Consider the following 18,823-nt stretch of genomic DNA (forward strand, 5'->3'; position numbering starts at 1 on the left):
TCAAACAGCTAATTCAGAGGAGTTGTGGCAACAAGCCCTGTCCCCAGCTGCTCCCCAGGTGCTCCTTGAGCAAGATGATGCTCTCAGATCAGGGTAATGCTCCTGGATCAAGGTGCTGCTCCCGGAGCAGGGGCCGCAGGAGCAACACCGAAAGGATGCTGTGAACCCCCACACCCTGGGCTGGCTGTGCTTCTTCTTCCATAGCCCAGGATCCCCTAGGAATGGTATCACAGCTGGGAGAGCTCAGCAGAGCAGGCTCTCGCTCCTCGGCTTTCTGCCTTTCTCTGAGATAATATTTTTCCTATTAAATAACACTATGAGTTTCTCTTCCTAAAATGGCAACACCACCACACTTGCTGTTTGTTTTCTTTCAGTTCCTTCCCCACTAAAGGAGCACAACCCCCACTGTACACCTGTCTCCGCTCTCCATGTCTCACTCCATCACCAGGCTTTCCTTTAAATGGAAAACAAACATTGTGGATTTCTCACATGTATAGAATCCCAGAACAGTATGAGTTGGAAAGGACCTTAAACTTCATAGCTTTCCACCTCTCTGCCATGGGTAGGGACATCTTCCACCAGACCAGTCTGCTCCACATCCCATCCAAACTGACTTTGAACACTTCCAGGGACAGGGCAGACACAATTTTCTGGGCAATGCCATCTGGCCAACAGGACCACCTGCAACCACATGGCCCTGCCTTCAGGCTGTAAATAAAGAAGGTTTGAAACCAACACCTAAACCAGATCTTTGGTTTTAACAGCCTTGCCAGATAGACAAACCCATGTCACAAGAAAGCATCTGGAGTTGGTTTTAAGCCTATTTCAAGCATAGTTTGTTACTTTGCCACTTAAACAGATAACCTGGGTTCTTTTAGTCCTTCTTCTAAGCAGTTATCCCAATTAACTCATTCCCCAGGTTTCTCAGTCCTGCTGCATCCCTGTTGCTCCCACAGCACTGGTGCAAACGACAAGAGCAGGTCCGACGCCACAGCCTTGAGGCTGCCACAAACATCTGATTATGCCTTCCCTTTTAAAACACTAATCAAAGGTTTCCATGGGAACCTGCAGGAGCAGGAAGAAGATGGGAAATTATAGGTCAGCTCTATCAGAAGAAAAAAATTATTCCATTCCTTTGCCCTCACAAAGTTTCAAGGTGACCCAGTAATACTGATTCACCAGAGTGCATGAAGGCAGAAAATACACCCCAGCATAGTCATCTGTTGAGCAAAGAAATCACTTTAGTCCTTTAATGCCAGGTTTGATCTGAAACCCCATGAGGAGCTTCACTTCTGCTCTGCCTCATGGGCAGCCAAACCCCAATCCAGGTCATTAAAAGCAACATCAGATTCCCAGTAGCTTATGGGTTCCTGGTGCCAACACAGGACTGGGGGCCAGCTGGGAAGCCCCTCACCCTCATCCCTGCCTCCCTTAACCCTGCCTTCCTCATCCCTCCCTCCCACCCCCCTCCATCGCTCATCCCCCAGCTAGCTCAAACATGGGTTTCCAGTTTCTCGCCAACCAGATATGACTCAACACCACACACACACACAAGGAAACTTTTCCACCACTATTAATTTTCAGAGGAAGTGGAAAAAAGAGAGAAAAACACATCAGTCATAAACGTACTTTGCCAAGTGGTTCATTAGCAAGTGCAGCATCTGCCTGTTTTTCTCCGGGAGCCGATGTACAAGGCTGTGGATCTCCGACACCCTGGATTCCTGATTCTCCAGTTCTGCACGGGAAACAGAAGATGATTTATCTCTGCATCAGGGGGCTTGTTATGGGAAGAGGTATAACACTAACCCTGACAGACATGCCAAGGACCTGCTCACACCTAGGCACACAGTGGATACTCTCCAAGGCACTGCTCCTTCCTATCAATTTCAAGCAGTTTTTCCCAAAGGAATACACTTAATGGGCTGAAAGAGTGAGCCGAGAACAGATGCCATGTGAACAGCCAGTGGTGGGTAAGGCAGAGCTGGCCGTAACCAGAGTGATTCCAGCAGAGGGAATACTGGCATGTTCCCTTTCTGCATGTCCCGTGTGACCAGCTAAGGCCAGGCTGGAGCATCTGGTGCTCAACAGGATGGTTGGATCCACAGAAACAAAGTGGGAGCCATTGACAGAGGCCGCCATGGCCATGGACGCCCTCCTGGCCCTGGCTCCCAGCACAGCTACCAACAGAGAGTTACCTGCTCCCAGCAAAGCCCCTTCTCCCAGGGCAGTGAAAGGAACACAGCACAGACATCTGAGCCACCACTGGTCCCATCAAACACCGTGGGTGTTGTTGGAACAACAGCCTCCCTCGCCTTGGCAGCTGATGGCCACAACAAGCAGGAGCTGCTGCCAGCTCCGCACTCCTGGCACCATCTGTGCTTCCTCTTCATCTGGTCACCTCCCAAACAACAACCTGCCCCGTGGCTCTCCACTCTTATTCTACTTTCTGGGATGGGAGCCCAGGAGGTCGGTGAGGAGGCAGCAGGGCAGAGGGAATCTCAGTAACTTGCAAATGAGGCTCCACTTTGGGAGCAGGGCCATAAACATCAACAAACTCACTCGCTGCTTTGATGAAGCTCCTTTGAAACTGGTACATCATGAGGGGCCCAGGGAGCATTCTGGAAGATAAAAAGGAAACAGGCACAAAACACATCTGAGGAACACAATCCACACACAGAAAGCTTTGCCGCTACCAGAAATTCAGTTACATTTTGAAAAGTGCAGAATTAAGGAACAGTGACTCTTATTAATTCCCCTCATCAGAAGGAATAAGATCTATACAAGTACGATTGATTTATTTGTCACTAAATTAATCTTCAATTTTAGCATTCCTTCAGTAAAACGGAGTTTCAGTGCATTATTGAGCCCATGATTTCCAAGTAAGTTTAAAAATAAATTAAAAAGAGAAAAAAGCCTAGTTGTAAAACTTTCACAATCCCCATTCCCGTTCAATTCCTCTTGCCCCCTCCCACTGCTGCATCCTTTCAGAGGGACACACTGGAGCTGCTCACATTCCTCTTTGCTTTGCCAACAGTTCAAACTCTGGAGCAAAGGTTGCCCGTCATGCAAAATTCTGTAGTGTCCTGTGATTTTCTAGGCTGAGATCCACCGAGCTAATTACACTGATCACCCAAATTTGATTTAGCCTCTCTCTTGTGCTTCCTCAGTCTCTCAAACAGAACCCAACACACACAACAGCCACAGAGAGCAAGAAGCTGTGGTCACAACAGGTAGAAGCATGTTGTGGATAATGAGATGCTGCCGGCTGCCAACACCCGAGCCTGTTGGGAAGATACCCAGGATGATAACAGCATTGACTTACACACAGAAATTATATCTACAGCAAAGCTCAGCACAGGGTCTGGAAAAGCTCTCCAGCCACCACCCTTACACAGCACTGCCCTCACCTTCTGCCACATGTTCAGAAGGTGAAAGTCCATAGGGAAAAGCTTAGAGAAAAGCTTAAATCAAGGCAGGAGATGTAAGAATGAGCTTTTAAAATCATGTTTATATGATATGTGCATCTGTCAGAGCCCAGTGTGTTCCCCAGATCATAATCAAACATGCTGGAAGGTCAGGGAAAAGCCAGAATAAACTCCCTAAGGGCAGTTTCTGCTCTATCGAAGAGCTGTTGCTAAAGGTCTGCAATAATGGGCAGTAACATCCCAGACCATCACCCAGCCCCTCCTGAAGCCAGATGAAGGTTTTCTCCTTACCTCAGGTATGTTTTCAGTGCACTAGTAATGGTCTTGATCTCCCACTCTGCACAGATCTCTGTGTCTGTCTCTGTGGCTGTTTTGGGATCTAACAAAAAAAAAAAGACAAAAGTGAAGCAAAGCAAAGACAATTACAGTTCATGCCAGCTCAGCTGTGTGGACAGACCATCGTGTCCCATTTTATTTGCTATTCCCAGCCCAGGGACCACAGCCAACCCCCATAGACACATCTGCAGGGGAGTGGGGCTCATCAGCTGGGATGGACCACATTCACTGGCATGGGATGAGAGAAAGAAAAGGGAATCATCCATCCCAGGCAAGGACATGGGCAGTTTGGCTCTGAGGGTGACAGGACACAGGGTGCAGCAGTCTGTGGTGCTCAGTGACAGTGGTGACAGCCAGGCACAGACACAACTTGAACCCAGGGCATGGGGACCCTCTTCCTGCTGATGTCAAACATCATCCTGTATCCACCTCCCCGCTGAGGCAATTACAGCCTGCCACCTGCACAGCCACCATCAGGCCAGCAGGAAGCAGCCCAGCCACGGATACCTCCAGCACAGCACCAAGTCCCATGATGGCAAGAGGTCCATGCTGAGGTGAGGAGCACCACGCTGGACACGGCCAGGGAGAGGCAGGGCATGGATGTGCCCCATGTGCCGATCTCTCCTATGTGGATGCACCTCCACAAACTCTCTTTGCTAACTCAGTCCTAGAAATATAGCCAAGATCCTGCTCCCACTGAAATCCCAGGGAAGTCTCTGCAGGAACCCCGGGATTCCATCAGTGCCAGGCATCACCGGGGAGTGGCGCAGGCGCGGGGGCTCCCACCGTGCCCAAGGCCAAGGCTGACACAGCCACAGCTGCTGATACCATCTGCTCCCACAGGCTCAGCTCAGGGGGTATTTTTGCCTTTTCAGGGACAAAAATAACACACTTTTGAATTTTAAAGCCCCAGGTAAGCATTAGGCAATTTTCAACCTACTTAGAAAAATAACCTGAATAGAGTTTGGCTTTCCCTTGGAACAATGGGTTTATTTTAATTACAAAAAAAAAAAAAAACCAACAAAAAAACCCAAGAGGTGCACCTGGAAAAGTAAATGTAAGAAATGTATATTCACACAAAGATCATGTGCATCTCAGCAACCACAAAAATTAAATACCTTCCTATTGCACTGCCTTTATAAGGAGGAAATTTTAAGAGTTCAAATAAGCTTGGCATAGTAAAAAAAACAACAGAACAACACTTCCCAAAGTTCCACCTTTTTGAAAAAACCCTCTTTTCAACCAAAATAGAACAAACAACTCCAGACTGTGTGTCTTTGCAAAACCTCACCCAGCAGTTTCTAGGCAGGATCAGGGAACACAAGGTGAAATTCCATGGTCGGTCCCATGAAAAGGCTCAGAGCAACTAATCAGTTCTCCTTGACCTTCAAATTTATGAGTCTGCAAAAAGTGAGTGCCGTGGGCTCCAGCTGCAGCATCTGTCTCCCCAGGCAGCAATGCTGCAGCCAGAGCTGCTGCTCTGCCTCCCACAAGGACACACTTCCACAGCAGCGGGGGTTAGTGTGGGATAGGGGTTGGAAAAGCACCCATAGCCTAAAGTCAGCATTAACCCTGGAGCTTCTTTTTGCTGCCAATCCCTCATCTGATGTCTCTTACGAACTTCTCCAGGGCAAGAGGAACTACCTGGGGCACTACCTCATCACCCAGATATAATTCTCACCAAGACACTTCCAAATAAGCCACAGGGATGTTTCATCCCAGCAGGGAGGGGTCAGATAAAGTCCCACTCCCAGCCCTTATGGCCCACGTGGGGAAGGAACAAGAGCATATCAGATGCTGAAACTCATCTCAGTGCTGAGTTCTAACCTGATGGTGCCCCCACTGCCCTCTGACACACTGCCACAATAAACCCTTTCACAGGAGCTCTCACTGATAAAAGTTTGGTTATTTGTTGGGTTTTGACCTCATTTTGATAGTGCCTGGTGCCAGTGAAGGCTGGAGAGATGACCTGTTCCCCACCAGCTCTTGAAGCACTCTCCCACTGCTTCACCCTGGTTGAGACCCTGACAAGCTGTTCTGCCCCAGCCTGAAACCCACGGGCTCGGGCTGTCCCTGATCCAGCTGCTGCTGGTGCTCCGCAGTCTCTGCACCAACCTCCTGTAGGGACACCTCATACCAAAGCCCTTCCCAGCAGTGTCACTGACACCAACCCAGGGAAACTTGATCTTTTTGCCATTTAAACTGTATATGAAGCAGTAATGCTGCCCACATTCATTTCTAAATATAAGGGAAACCTGATGTTGTAAGCACAATTTGGTTCCTCCGTTCATGAGGGTTGGATCCGAATAGGAGTGTCCGAGCAGAGCAGTGCCGCTGCTGGCAGGATTTGGAGCCCTGAGGGCAGCGGAACAGATAAGGTTTGACAAGGGACATGTTTCTGTGCGACACTGACTTCACAGACAGCCAAAACACCAGGGCTGATTAAGATTTAATCACCCTCAATTTGAAGGACGATAAGGAGTCATGGGTTTGCAAAGCGTCCCAACAATCGACAGCACAGGGGATCCACAAAGCAGGTCCTGCTTCCAGCCCCCACTCGCCTGAAACGGGGCTTCCAGCATCAACAACTAACGAGGACACGCCAGGACAAAGGAAAACCACCAGCAATATATCACTGCGTTATGAGACACGAGGTCGACAGCTGAGTGGCTTCAGTCGCCGAGGAGATAATGGATGCTGGATGGTGTCCAAAACTAAATCCCTCGCAGCTCCAGGGAGCTCTTCACCCAAGCGAGTTTTGCCATCTGTCACAGCCCCAGGACTCACCAGGACCACCCTCACAGAAGAGTTTGGGGTCCATCGATCTGCCAGCTTACGGGATGAGGCGCAACAGCATGAAGCATCACCAGAGGACCTGGCTGTGGACCTGCAGGCACCCCCCACCCCAGCCTATTTTTATCAGCAATGCTCTTCATCTGATGCTCTAAAGCAACTGTGCCCAACACGTGCCATGGGAGAGAGCTGGTTACCCTGCTGGTCCTGGGGGAGGGCACAGGACACCTTCACATGTCCCACAGTCTGCGCCAAACTTCTCTAATAAAAGCATCAGTCACCAGCTCTTGTGACTGCAGCAAACTTTCCAAATGCCAGAGCAAAGCTGGCACACAGAGGTGCCCTGAATCCAGATTTAGAGCCGTACCCTTCTGCACCAAGCACCCATGGATTATCAGTTTTCCATAGGTTGATGCTGACAGCAATAACAGCCTCCATGGACTTGGATCACTGAACACCTTAATGGTGGGAAAAGAAGTGGGAATTGAAAAGGAGAAGCAAAATATGTTTAAAGTGAAACATAATAGATTAAAACTTTCTGCAATAAGAAATATGTAGAGAAAGGAGCCCTGGAGTTTTTGTGAGGGCAGGGAAAATGAAACCTTGTAGCAAAAGAATGATAATGAATGAAGGGAGAGAGGAGAGAGACCAGAAATGTCATTTATTTTCCCCAAAAAGCAACAAACACATTCAATAGGGCACTAAAAAAATTACCAAGCATTTGTTTTCTCATTCCCACAATTTCACAGGCAGTTTTGCCAAGTCTGAGCGGCACCAGACAGGATTGTTTGAGGGCAGCTGCTCTGCTCCAGCCCAGGTGTGTTCTCTCTTCAGCTGTGTGTCCAAGACATGCCTGGACAGACAGACAGACTGCCTAGGGCTGCAGCTGTGGGATGGAAATGCTACCTGCAAGGTCAGAGGCTGAATTAGTTTTATCCCACACAGATTGAGCCTACCTCAGCACCAGCCCAGACCACAGGAAGGGCACAGGTAGCAGGGGAAGTGCTGCTGGAGGGGCAGCAAACAGAGCAGAGGGCAGAAGGGTTGAGTTCCTCTTTAGGTCAAGTATAACCCCCAGGCAGTAGCTGACATCCAAGGTGGGTTAGGAGTCAGGATAATGATTGTCCAGTGGAGCACAACAAGTGTGACCCAACACCGGGCTCTGCACATAAATGTAACACTTCCAAAAATGAGCCACTCCAGGAAAGGTCAACCAAGGTGTCCCAGGCCTGCACTAGGAACAACAACGAGTTCTTAACACAAGACCTATTTGCTCCTACACATTCCAGTGCTCAGATCCAGCCCATGGAAATGTTAGTTTGGGGCACAAAGGCACTGGAAGCAAACACAGCCTCTCTCTGCAATCACACCATGTCAGATGTGAGAGGCACTGAGGGTGCTGGGCAGAACAGGGGGCTGCACATCGAGAGCCCCAAAATGTCAACACCAAGCTCAGTCATGGTGTGATTGAACAGCTTTTATCTCCAGAACTGCAGGATCCAATGCCTTAGGCATAAGGGAAACACATGCTGGAAAGGTCTGGGCAAGACCATGATAAACAGGCACAAGAAGGTCCATAGGGAATACAAGAAGAGCCACAGGCAGCATGCAACACACAGGGGAAAATAATTTCAAAGTGTGCTGGGAACAGGGGGGCAGGTAGGAGATGAAAACCCAAAGCTTTCAGCTATTTCTTTGAAGATTTTGGTTTGCATTTGGGAAGGCTGCCAGAACTCGGAGTGCGTGTGAGCAGGACAGCAGTGACTGCACCGGAGACCTCGCAAAGCAACGTCCTACACGAGTCCTACCTTCCGACCTGCCAGCGGTGCCCGGGGACCTCCCGGCCTCTACCAGCACATGGTCCTGAGGGCACAGTCACCACAATTAGGGACCCCAAGAAGAGCCTCTGCTCCCGCCTGGCAAGACTTCAAAGCAGCACAGTCAGCTTGCCTTTAACATAATACCAGATACTTACCCATTAATATACTGAGCAGCTTTTGAACTCTGGAGTTTACTCCAACGATCCGGTAGAGCCCCTGCTCATTGATCCCTAGGAAAAACAAGGAGCTTATTAGGAAAAGATCATAAGGGCTGCTACTATTTCTTTAATTTTTTTGGCTTTCCAAATAAGCAAAGCCACTGAAACCTTCTCGCCAACTACATACAAAGTTATAGAAGAGGGTAAAATTTGAGTTTGATATCAAGGCTTTCATGTATTAAAAGTGTTACCCCCGGTTAGCTCAGGAATAAGGATTTAAGGACAACTTTACTCCTCCTTGCAGCCATCAGGGGAGCTACAGCTGCCCCATGAAGGATCTGTACTCAACAAGGGCAGTTTGGGAAAATTTTACTGTGCCACATTCTTCAGGTTGAAGTCTGAGGCTTTTGCATTTCTTCACTCCCCCATGTGGGACCAGGACACTCACAAGAATCCTATCTGTATACAAGGAGACTTCACAAGAGACTTCAGGGAAGGACTGCCATGCCCATCTGTTATCCCACATGAGAGGATGTGCGTTGCAGCATTCCTGAAGGAAGGATGCTCAAATGAACCTCTGGCTTTGGTCCCATCCCCACTTTTGCACACCCAGTGCATTACTTTCCAACTCTGCCCCAACGGTTGCAGAGTCCCTGCTGACTCCAGCCATAGGGCAAACATGTGTCTTGACAATGCCATTGGCCCGAGCATGTTACTGGGTTCATGTGATGTGGGTCTGAGGGTTAATGAGTAATTTTTGTCCATGAAAACATCAGGAAAGCAACGACTCCGCTACCAACAGCTGCAGTGCTGCCACGAAGCTGCCCTACCTCTTGTTTCCACAGCATGGATACACTTCTTGATGATGCTGAAGCCGATACTGTCCAGCTGGGCAGCTGCAGGGGAAGAGAACAGAGAAGTGATGAACACTTGGCAGAGGGACAGGGCACAACATTCCTTCTGAACTTCTGCCATCCCCAGCAATGCTGTGCCACTGCCCAGGCGAGGTGGGGAGGAGCAGGAGATAAACAAGGTGTTCAGGGCAGAAAAGCCTGGGTGCAGCAGCTTGCACCAGGTGTAACCCAGGCAAGCACAGACACTGAGGGTCATTGTAGCCTCCATTTCCCTCGGAACCAGCCTCTCTGTGCCCACAGAGCAGCAGAGCCCTGGGCTCTGCCAGGCATCTACCTCTGTGGATGGTCAAAAATTAATTTAGGATCAAGGTGAGATAACCCAAACTCCTCTAGAAAGTTGACAACAGATTGCTTGGAAAAAAGGAAATCATATATTTTTGATGCAAATCCTTAAAAATGGCACACAAGGCAGCTTTCCTGATGAGTCCCAGGGAATTCCTATTAATGCTTTCTGCTCTGCATCCAGCTAACCAAACCATTCACGTGCTGGAGAGAAATCCAAACCAAACAGTACTGTGATTCTATGAAAGTGTGGAGGTAAAAACATCACACAACAAGGAGAGAGCTGACAGCATGTGGCAGTGGAAGAACAATAGAAACTGGGAGATGAGAAGAAATTTTGGGTGAAATCTCTGTCTGAAACAGCTCCTACACCCAGTGGGAGGGGAACTGCTCCTGAGGTGTCCAGCAGAACTGACCGCAATCCTTGCCTGCACCCCCACACAGGCACTCCTGCCCCAAGCAAGGCAAAAGTCCAGCTGAACAATACGGTCCCATGAGCCGTCACATGTCATCCTGCTCAGCCTCACCCAGCACAGATGTGCACAGTTCAGGTTCTTTTATTAGCACAAATTAAATATTTATTTGGTGCAAATTATGGTGTCCTGCAGGCAGCTGACTGTGCCTGAAACCGAGAGCTAAAACATTACAGTTAATGGGATGTACAACTCAAGTCACTCGTGCCAATACAGGTTTTCACTTTTAATTTCAAGGAATTACTTGTACACAAATTCAAACACCTGCTGGAAAAATTCTTCCCACAGACAGCTTTCCACCACTGCCTGGAAAACACTGCCCGAGACATCTATTTGTCATAGCAAATTACTTCCTTCAAACAGAAAGGTTTGGGAAACCTTCCATAGGGCAGGAGCCCCACAGAGAAGGGTGTGCAAACTCACCCAGGGCTAGACTTCAGAGAATGCTGTGTTGTGAGAGACACAACTCATTCTACGGAGAGAGCAGGGCAGGAAGGGACTGGAGCCCAAGGCTGGCAGTGCCCTCACAGCAAGGCACGTGCAACTTTCCTCCTTTGCATTCCCCCTGCTCACATCGTTTATTCACACATGGATCCACTGCCACTCCATGACCAGCTGCCAACTCACGGTCACATGGAGCAGTCCCTTCCTAATCCCTTGTTTTGAGTTCTCTGCTGGGGGTATTGTTTGTCTGATGAATGGCATAAGGACCCAAAACAGTGCAAAGTAAAACAGCTCTATTATGTTTTTCTGGGCAAGCATGCTTTAGTGCCGAGCCAACAAAAGCATACAAGTTGCAGGATGCCTGTGCCACAGGACGTGTGGATATCCAGAAGCTGCAGGGCCCTTTGCTGGGCACCCAGAGGGCTCCCAGCACCACTTTCCAAACACAGATGCAGCATAAAATGAGCATGCCATTCATCAGCGTGGCACAACTGCAATACCCCAGATCACTCATAAACCCAGGGGTAGCTGAGAAGCATAAAACCACAGTGTGGAAAATCCTCTTATACCAGCAAACCTGGTTCAGCAGGTCTGATCAGCCTCAGCCCTGACCTTTGGGTGTCCCTGTGTGGTGCTGTCCAGCCACCATGGATCACTGTTTCAGGCTCTCAGTCACACACTGGAATTGTCAAACCATTCCATAAACTAACAGTTTTCTTTTAGTCCCTCACATATTTGGACTTGAGCAGAAGATACCTACAATTCCCAAGGTCACATTTGATAGGGCTTGGAGCAACCTGGTCTAGTGGAAGGTGACCCTGCCCATGGTAGGGGGTGGAACAAGATGAGCTTTAAGGTCCCTTCCAACCCAGACCATTCTGAGATTCCATAATTCTATAACACTGAGAGCCAATAGCCCATGGCCAAGCAGGGCTGGGATCCCACCTCCCTGCAGCAATAACGGGGGTAGGAAATCCAGCAGTCCCTCTGGATGGAAGTGACCTGGCATAATCTCCCTAAGCAGACGAATAAGCTTTTCCACTCATTGTCGAGCTCTGCATCAGGAAAGGTCGGAGATTTATTTGCAGTAGCTACATCCAGAAATAATATCTGATTAAATATCCAAAGTGCCTTTATTCATCCTTAAATTTAACTTTTAATGAGCATTATAAAAGCTTGATTTCTCCTCTGACAGAGCAGCTGCTCTTTATCTCAGTCATTTACCCAATGATTCAGTTCAGCAACAGCCCACATCAAAGGCAGATTTGAAACTACTGCTGTCCAGATCACAGAATCATGGAATCATCTGGGTTGGAAAAGCCCTCTAAGGTTATCGAGTCCAACTGTGCTCCCAGCACTGCCAAGGCCACCATTAACCCATGTCCCCAGGTGCCACATCCACACCTGTTAAATGCATCCAGGGATGGGGACTCCATCACTGCCCAGGGCAGTCTGTGCCAGGGCTGGGCATCCTTAATTTCCAGTCTAAACTGTCCCCGTCTGTATGTTTGACAGCAAGTGAAAGAGCTCCCCTTGAAGCTCTCCTTCCCCAGGAAACGATGGGAGACTCAGCTCCAGGTATGTCACAGGCTCTTCCTACAGCAGCAGCGTTCCAGTGCCAAAGGGCTATGCTATCCAGGCTGTAATTAATCTATCAGAGGAACAATTTACACTGGCAAAGGTGATACACATCACCTGTACTGCAGCTGCTGCCCACACACCCTCTGACACTCATCTGACCTTTAAGTAGCATCACATCTCTAGTGCTAGTGAGTTGGTCTCAATTCCATTCTATTTTTGCCTAGCAGATTATTTCTATTTAATCCATTAATTCCTTCACTTTATGCTGATGTGGCACATCAGAGTATCGGGAAAGGGGATAGGACTGAATCAGCCCTGTGCAGCTTGGCTGCCTCCAGCTGTGTGTTGGTCATGGCAATACAAGGTCAGAGCAGCTTTTCTGCCTCCACACCACATATTTCTGTGCCATGCAATAATCACTGGTTTGAGTTCTTTCAAAGACTTCACAGAAATAAGAGGCACAGAAGAGGGGAGAAACCAAGAAGCAGAGATTAAAGAGAAATGAATTTTAAGTGTTACCAGAAATGAGTTCTCAAGTCTCAAACTACCAGTGAACTACCAAGATTGTGAAAGGAAGGTTGAGGGTTAATTTAGGTTAGATAAAAGGAAGAAGTCTTTTACAATGAGGGTGGTGAGGCTCTGGCACAGGTTGTCCAGAGAAGCTGTGGCTGCTCCATCCCTGGAAGTGTTCAAGGCCAGGTTGGAAGGGGCTTGGAGCAACCTGATCTAGTGGAAGGTGTCCCTGGCCAGGGCAAGAGAGTTGGATTAAATGACTTTTTATGGTCTACTCCACCCCAAACCATTCTGCGATTCCTTGACTGTGCCTGCTGGGGATGGCCAGATCCACAAAGATAAGAGCAGAGCAGACAGGGCAGCCAAGGGTCTCAAGGTATGTGAAGAGCCTGTGAAAACAAAGATAACTTTTGATGTTGTCCTCAACTAATGGAGAACCAAGTTGATATGGAAAAAGGAGAGAGAAATGGTGAGGGAAGGGAAAGAGGTTCTGTGCTGTTCCATGCAATAAGCACAAATGGTCTGGAGGATTTGTTTCCACAGAGCAGGGCAAGTCCTTCTGGTTTGCAAACTAGTGCACCTAAATTCTCCTGGCTTGTGTGGTTCAGTGACACCCACTCGCCCCCTCGGCATGGCTTCAACTCCCCTCCCAAAGCAGATCAAGATAAATCACCTGTGGGCTGATGGCCATCTGGCAACGCAGCAGGATGGAAACACAAAAACTCTATAAAATTAGTGGCCAAAAAGTAGCACTACAGCACTGTGAGGTGCTTTCAGACTGCCATAAGTGCAAGCAGGAAGCAGAGGTATAGAGGTTTCCAGGGTCAGGAATTGCATCCGGACCCACTCAATCACCACACTCATTTTGAGTCCCTATAGGAAGCTCCGGTAACAAGGGCTGCTGGCAGAAAGCCAGTCCCTGAATCAATTTTACAGTGGGTGGTGAGGCAAGCAGAACTCTAAGACATGGATTTAATGAGGGCTGAGGCATTCAGATCTCTGACCACACCAGTGGCAGCCCCAACCCAGCTGGAGGGTTTGGAAGTGTTGTTACGTACACAGCCAAGGGTTCCAACCCTCTTCCAGAGCCAGGAAGAACAGTCTGTGCAGCAGACAGGGAGGATCTTTCTCATTTTTAGGACAGACTACCAAAATGGTTTCTCACCCAAATCAGCAGGTACAGTTCTGGCAGAGCCAGGGGCTGTGTGCAGGGAACACAAAGCAGTGACAGCTCACAGCTGGGTAAGATGGAGCTGAGCCAGCTGAGTCCTGGTCTCTGTGCCTCAAAATCTCCTTTTGCTTCTCTGGAAAACTGAGTCACGATGAGCTGTTCTAGCAGAGTTCCACAGGCCATTACCCATGCTGCTCTTCCCAAGCATGAGGCACAGCACTGAGCTCTGTGAGGATCACCTGGGTGCACAGAGCCAGGAGGAACACATATATGAAAAGACAGATGTGCAGCTGATGCCAGAGAGGGCCAAAGAGAAGGAAAAACCATAGCAGAGAGAGCAGGGAAGGGGCAAAGACTGCTTTGTGCAAGAGCTGAAATGGGTGTGAGGAACATTAGCTGCAAATTATACCAATTACTGTGAGAAAAATGCTTTGGCTCAAGATGAAAATGCCGTGTCTGAGGCAGCACAAAAATGAACCATGTACTGACTGTCAGCCTGGGCCGGGCTCCCACGTGACCAGTGGCTTTGAGGGAAGGAGGGAAGGGATCAGGGGTTTGAGTATTGCAATTATGGCAAATCAAACCTACTGGGAAATGACTCAATTAAGGGTTTTAAAACAGAACATCAGAGACAGGACCAGGTGCAACTGGTCCTCTAGGAACTAAAACAAGTGCTTTCTTGACTCAAGGCTTTGATCGCCTGAACTACAATAAAAACAGCTTTTTTATTTTTAAGGGCTCTTGTTGACAGTCCTGATGAGACAGGACCTCCTCACTCCTGTATTTCTGCTCCAGTTCGCTTTTGGAAAGGCACATTCACACTGAACATTCTGGCTCAAAAAGGAAAGCTGGTTTGCCCCAGTGCCACCCGAACCTTCTGCTGATCATCAGGAGCAGGTCTCAAGGCCACCAGCATCTCTGCACTGCCCTGGGGGACATCAGTGTTTGAGGCAGGAGGAGACACACCCCGAGGTGTGGAGGTAACTGCTTGGCACTGCTTTCTGTGGCCCCATGTCCCACCATCAAGCTTCTGACCTGAGTCCCTGCTGGATGCCAGACACAGCTTTCTCCAGGCCACCCTGCAGTCCCCATGCCAACTCCTGTCAGCCCCTGGCCCAGGGAAACCCAGCACAGCCCAGTGCCACCAGTATCTCCTGCTGACCACCATACAGCTCAGCCACCTCTCAGGGGTGCTCACCCCAGACATACAGAAGAAATACTTACTGCCTTCACTCTGGTTGTCCTTGTTTGAGTTGTACACCTGGAAAACACAAGAAGAAAGTCTTATGAGGACCTGGGCTCCAGCTGGGAAGGGACTGCTGACATGCCTGGTGTTACCCTGATGGTGTCTGCTGCCAGGACCTGCCTCCACCTGCCCCAACAGGCAGGTCCCCAAAGAGCACCATGACCTTCTGCACCCAAAGGTCGGGCTGCCACAGCTCTGGAATTCTATTAAAATAATAACTAGGATAGAGCCTACAACAAGAGAAACCAAATGTGATGGACCAGGTAAACCCAGAACTACAGGGCTTTTTAAACAAAATGAAGGTAGAGTTGGACTAGATGTCCTTTAAAGATCCTGTCCAAACCAAACTATTCCATGATTCTACAACTCCTCTTCTGAAAGACACATATCAAGGATATATATTTGGAGCAAAGCAGGAATTACAGGAACCTCAGGTAGGTGCAGGTCAGACACAGAGAAGGCAGCCACCCTCCTCAGGTACTTATAGCCTGAGCAAATTAGGCAAAGAGTAAGAGAGGAAAAGAAATGGCATTAACTTAGAGAGGACATGAAGTGCAGCAGGATGAGGCAATCCAGCACTGCCAACAGCAGAGCCACTGCTGGGACTCCATTCCAACTCTCTCCAGCCTCCAAATATCAGTGCTCCATCTCCCACCCCAATCACCACTGCAGCTTGTCTACTTGAGATGAAATGTTTCAGCGGATACAATGTAAAGGGAAAAACACAGGCAGAAAGTTTTAATCACAGTGTGAGGACAATTTAAAAGTCCAGCATAATGCCAACAGCAGCTGTAAAGATCAGCCCTTAGACAGGTTGTATTTCTCCAGCTCAACAGAGTAGAATGGTTTAAAATAATCTTTCAGCACTCAGAGTCCCTACAGGAACACACACACACATCCCTGGGCTCCAGCTGCATCCCAGCTGGAGCTGAGTGCAGCACCATCCACTGGACAGGACAAAAGGCCAGTGCAGGCTGTCGGAGCCATAGCGCTCACACCCTTCCTCTTTTGGGAGCCCCCTTTCACAGGGAGCAGAGCACAGGGAGCTGCCTGTATCACATGCTTCCCCTCAAAATAGCCAGCAGGGAAGGAACGTTTCCAAAGGCTGTGTTGATAGCAACACACAGGCAGCAACGGCCACAGAAGCGGGGATGGGAGAGGCTCTGGGCTGCAGGCACAGCTTTCCCCCCATGGGATCCCAATCTCTGATAGTAACACTGAAGGTGGGAGGGTCTGTGCTTCCAGCAGGGTCTCTCCTGCCAGGATCAGGAGCCCCAGCAGGAGCATAAGGCTGGGAAGCTGGCTGTGATGCCCTCAAAGGATCAGTGCTGGTGGCAGCCAGACACGTGCTGTTCACTACAGCAGAGCTCACCACAGGGCTCACCCTGGGTGCCCCAAAACCAGCCCACAACATCTCTGTCATCCAAACCAAAAACACCCCAAAAAGGCTGTGTCACATAGCACATCCCCATTAGGGCACATAAACAGATTTCTTCCTTGCAGGTCTCCCAAATATAGGCTTTTCCTGCACTCCCCTGCCTGTTTGGGCACCAGCCAGAAGGCAGCTGGAGACCTTGGATCAACTCTGCCACCCAGGACACTCTCAGGGAAGCACAAATACTAATGGAATTGCTCAAAATTGGGGATTTATGCAGAGACTGATCCCATAACACTAATTCCTACAATAGTTCCCAAGGAGCACCTTCCCTCTCCGTTCCAGGGCACCTGGCTATGCAACACAAGACCAAGTAGAGATGATTGTTTGTAGGGGAAAATCCATCAGGCCACATCTGGCAAGCGGGGGATGATTCAGCAGCAAAGCCAGCTGCAGTCAGCAAGAGAGTTTTCCTCTATGAACAGTGTTTATATCAAGAAAATAAAATATGTGAAAAGAGGGAAGGAAACTACTGTCGAGTTCCTTCACCACTAGTGCTCCCCAGCAGAACCCCCTGCCATGGTGTCAGCCATCCCTAAGGAAAACTTTCCAGGCTCTGTTAGAAGGCTCATTGAAGGGACCAGGGACACAGTCTGAGGTAACTACTACTCATATGCTTGGAGACACATGGTCCTTCCTTGGGTTCACACACTTCATGTCCTGGCTCACCCCAGACATACAGGTAATGGTATATACAGTGAAGGACAGGGCTTGGAGCAACCTGGTCTAGTGGGAGGTGTCCTTGCCCATGGCAGGGGGTGGAATGAGATGAGCTTTAAGGTGCCTTCCAACCCAAACCATCCTGCTTGAGTCATGGTACACAGCCCATCAGCTACAGGGAGATCAACTGCCTGTGTATTCGCTCCTCCAGTTTGGAACCATGAAACAATAGAGGTTGTTAATCACCAGAGACTGATCTTAAAACAAGGAAAAGGGCAGGCAAGGAAACAATATGCTTATGCCATTAATTGCAAAGTGTGCACACAACAAGAAGGAAGTTTCATACAGAGGTCAACTGCAACCATAAAACAAGGAGATACTGTGATCCTACATCCATCTTATTGAGGACAAACCTTTAATCCATTGTCTGTGTTAATCCACTAATACCACTCTACATCATCAAGGTTTTAACCAAGCCCTAGTCTGTAATATCCTTTTGTTTTCCAAGCAAAGCATTACTTTTTAAAAGAAGTACTTTTCCCATACCACATCAAATGTTTTGGAAAGAGATTTTTCAGGGTAAGAGAGTTTCCAAGTTTGAGGAAAGGGCTGCTGTGTAAAGAGTTCCAAGAAGACCAAGAGTGAGGCTCCTCCAGTGCCTCGAGGGTCACTTCTACCCTGCTGACAAACCCTCGGGCTCCTGGCACAGCAGTGGTCACTCCTGGCCAGCTTGGCTCTATGGATGTTAATATTCCATTCTTTCCAAAGCAGCTCTGATTACATGCAGGGCTTAAAGCACAAGGACAACTTTGAAGATTAAGCCTCACATACAAGTCAGTCAGTTGATGCACCAACCTCTCCCTGTGAAAGGGTGTGGATTTTAAAAGAAGTTCTTGCTATTCCCAACACAACACACATGGCCCTGAGCCTGGGCCTGAGGCACCTCTGTCCCGGGAGAGATGGGCACCTGGCTAGGAGCCTTTTCTGAACCCTCTTCCAAACAACTGCCAAGGACTGGATTTGATTTTTTGCCTACCCAACATCCTCTCCCTTGCATGTCTGCACACAATTCCCATGCTCATGTTGGCTGTGGGCTGTCTTACACAGGATACAGCACTGGGACATGGGGCTCCAACACTTGTGCCAGGTGAATGTGAAGGGATGGCACAGGGACACCTCACAGGGTGACAGCACCCAACAGACACCATGTGGGAGGGCTGCTGAGGACAGGAAAGGCCCAGGCAGAAGCTCAGCAGACAAACACATTGCCCAGTATTGAGCCAGACAATAAAACACCACTAAATAAGTGTATTTTTATACCCACACGCTGTTTTCTTGTCCTTAACACACTCTAGAGAAAACAGACCTAAACTCAGAAAGCTTCTAGTGAAATAAAAAGCTTCTTTCACTTTGCAGTATTAGTCACTGACAAAGGGTGGGAAATTCGAGGGAAGGAACATCAGAGTGAAGGGCCCGTGTCCCACAGACACGTGTGGGAACAGGCTGGGTTATAAAACTCAGAACTGGGGCTAGTGACTAACGTGGAGACAAATCCCTGCCCTGCAGCACTGC

At 48.8% G+C, this 18,823-nt stretch overlaps 1 protein-coding gene across 3 annotated transcripts in view; it reads right to left on the reverse strand.

Annotated features, from left to right (window-relative positions):
* The window catches only part of ARHGAP26 (Rho GTPase activating protein 26), a 112,265-nt gene that overhangs the window by 45,003 nt on the left and 48,439 nt on the right, over nucleotides 1–18,823 (reverse strand). For all 3 annotated transcript variants that reach the window (XM_071569832.1, XM_071569831.1, XM_071569833.1), the window contains exons 12-17: nucleotides 15,135–15,171; nucleotides 9,363–9,428; nucleotides 8,530–8,604; nucleotides 3,717–3,804; nucleotides 2,560–2,618; nucleotides 1,630–1,735 (exon numbers count right to left, since the gene is read on the reverse strand). In XM_071569832.1, coding sequence (XP_071425933.1) covers nucleotides 1,630–1,735; nucleotides 2,560–2,618; nucleotides 3,717–3,804; nucleotides 8,530–8,604; nucleotides 9,363–9,428; nucleotides 15,135–15,171 — 431 coding nt within the window. The remainder of the gene's footprint in view (nucleotides 1–1,629; nucleotides 1,736–2,559; nucleotides 2,619–3,716; nucleotides 3,805–8,529; nucleotides 8,605–9,362; nucleotides 9,429–15,134; nucleotides 15,172–18,823) is intronic.

This window comes from Pithys albifrons, chromosome 15 (genome assembly GCF_047495875.1).
Source record: "Pithys albifrons albifrons isolate INPA30051 chromosome 15, PitAlb_v1, whole genome shotgun sequence".
NCBI lineage: Eukaryota > Metazoa > Chordata > Aves > Passeriformes > Thamnophilidae > Pithys > Pithys albifrons.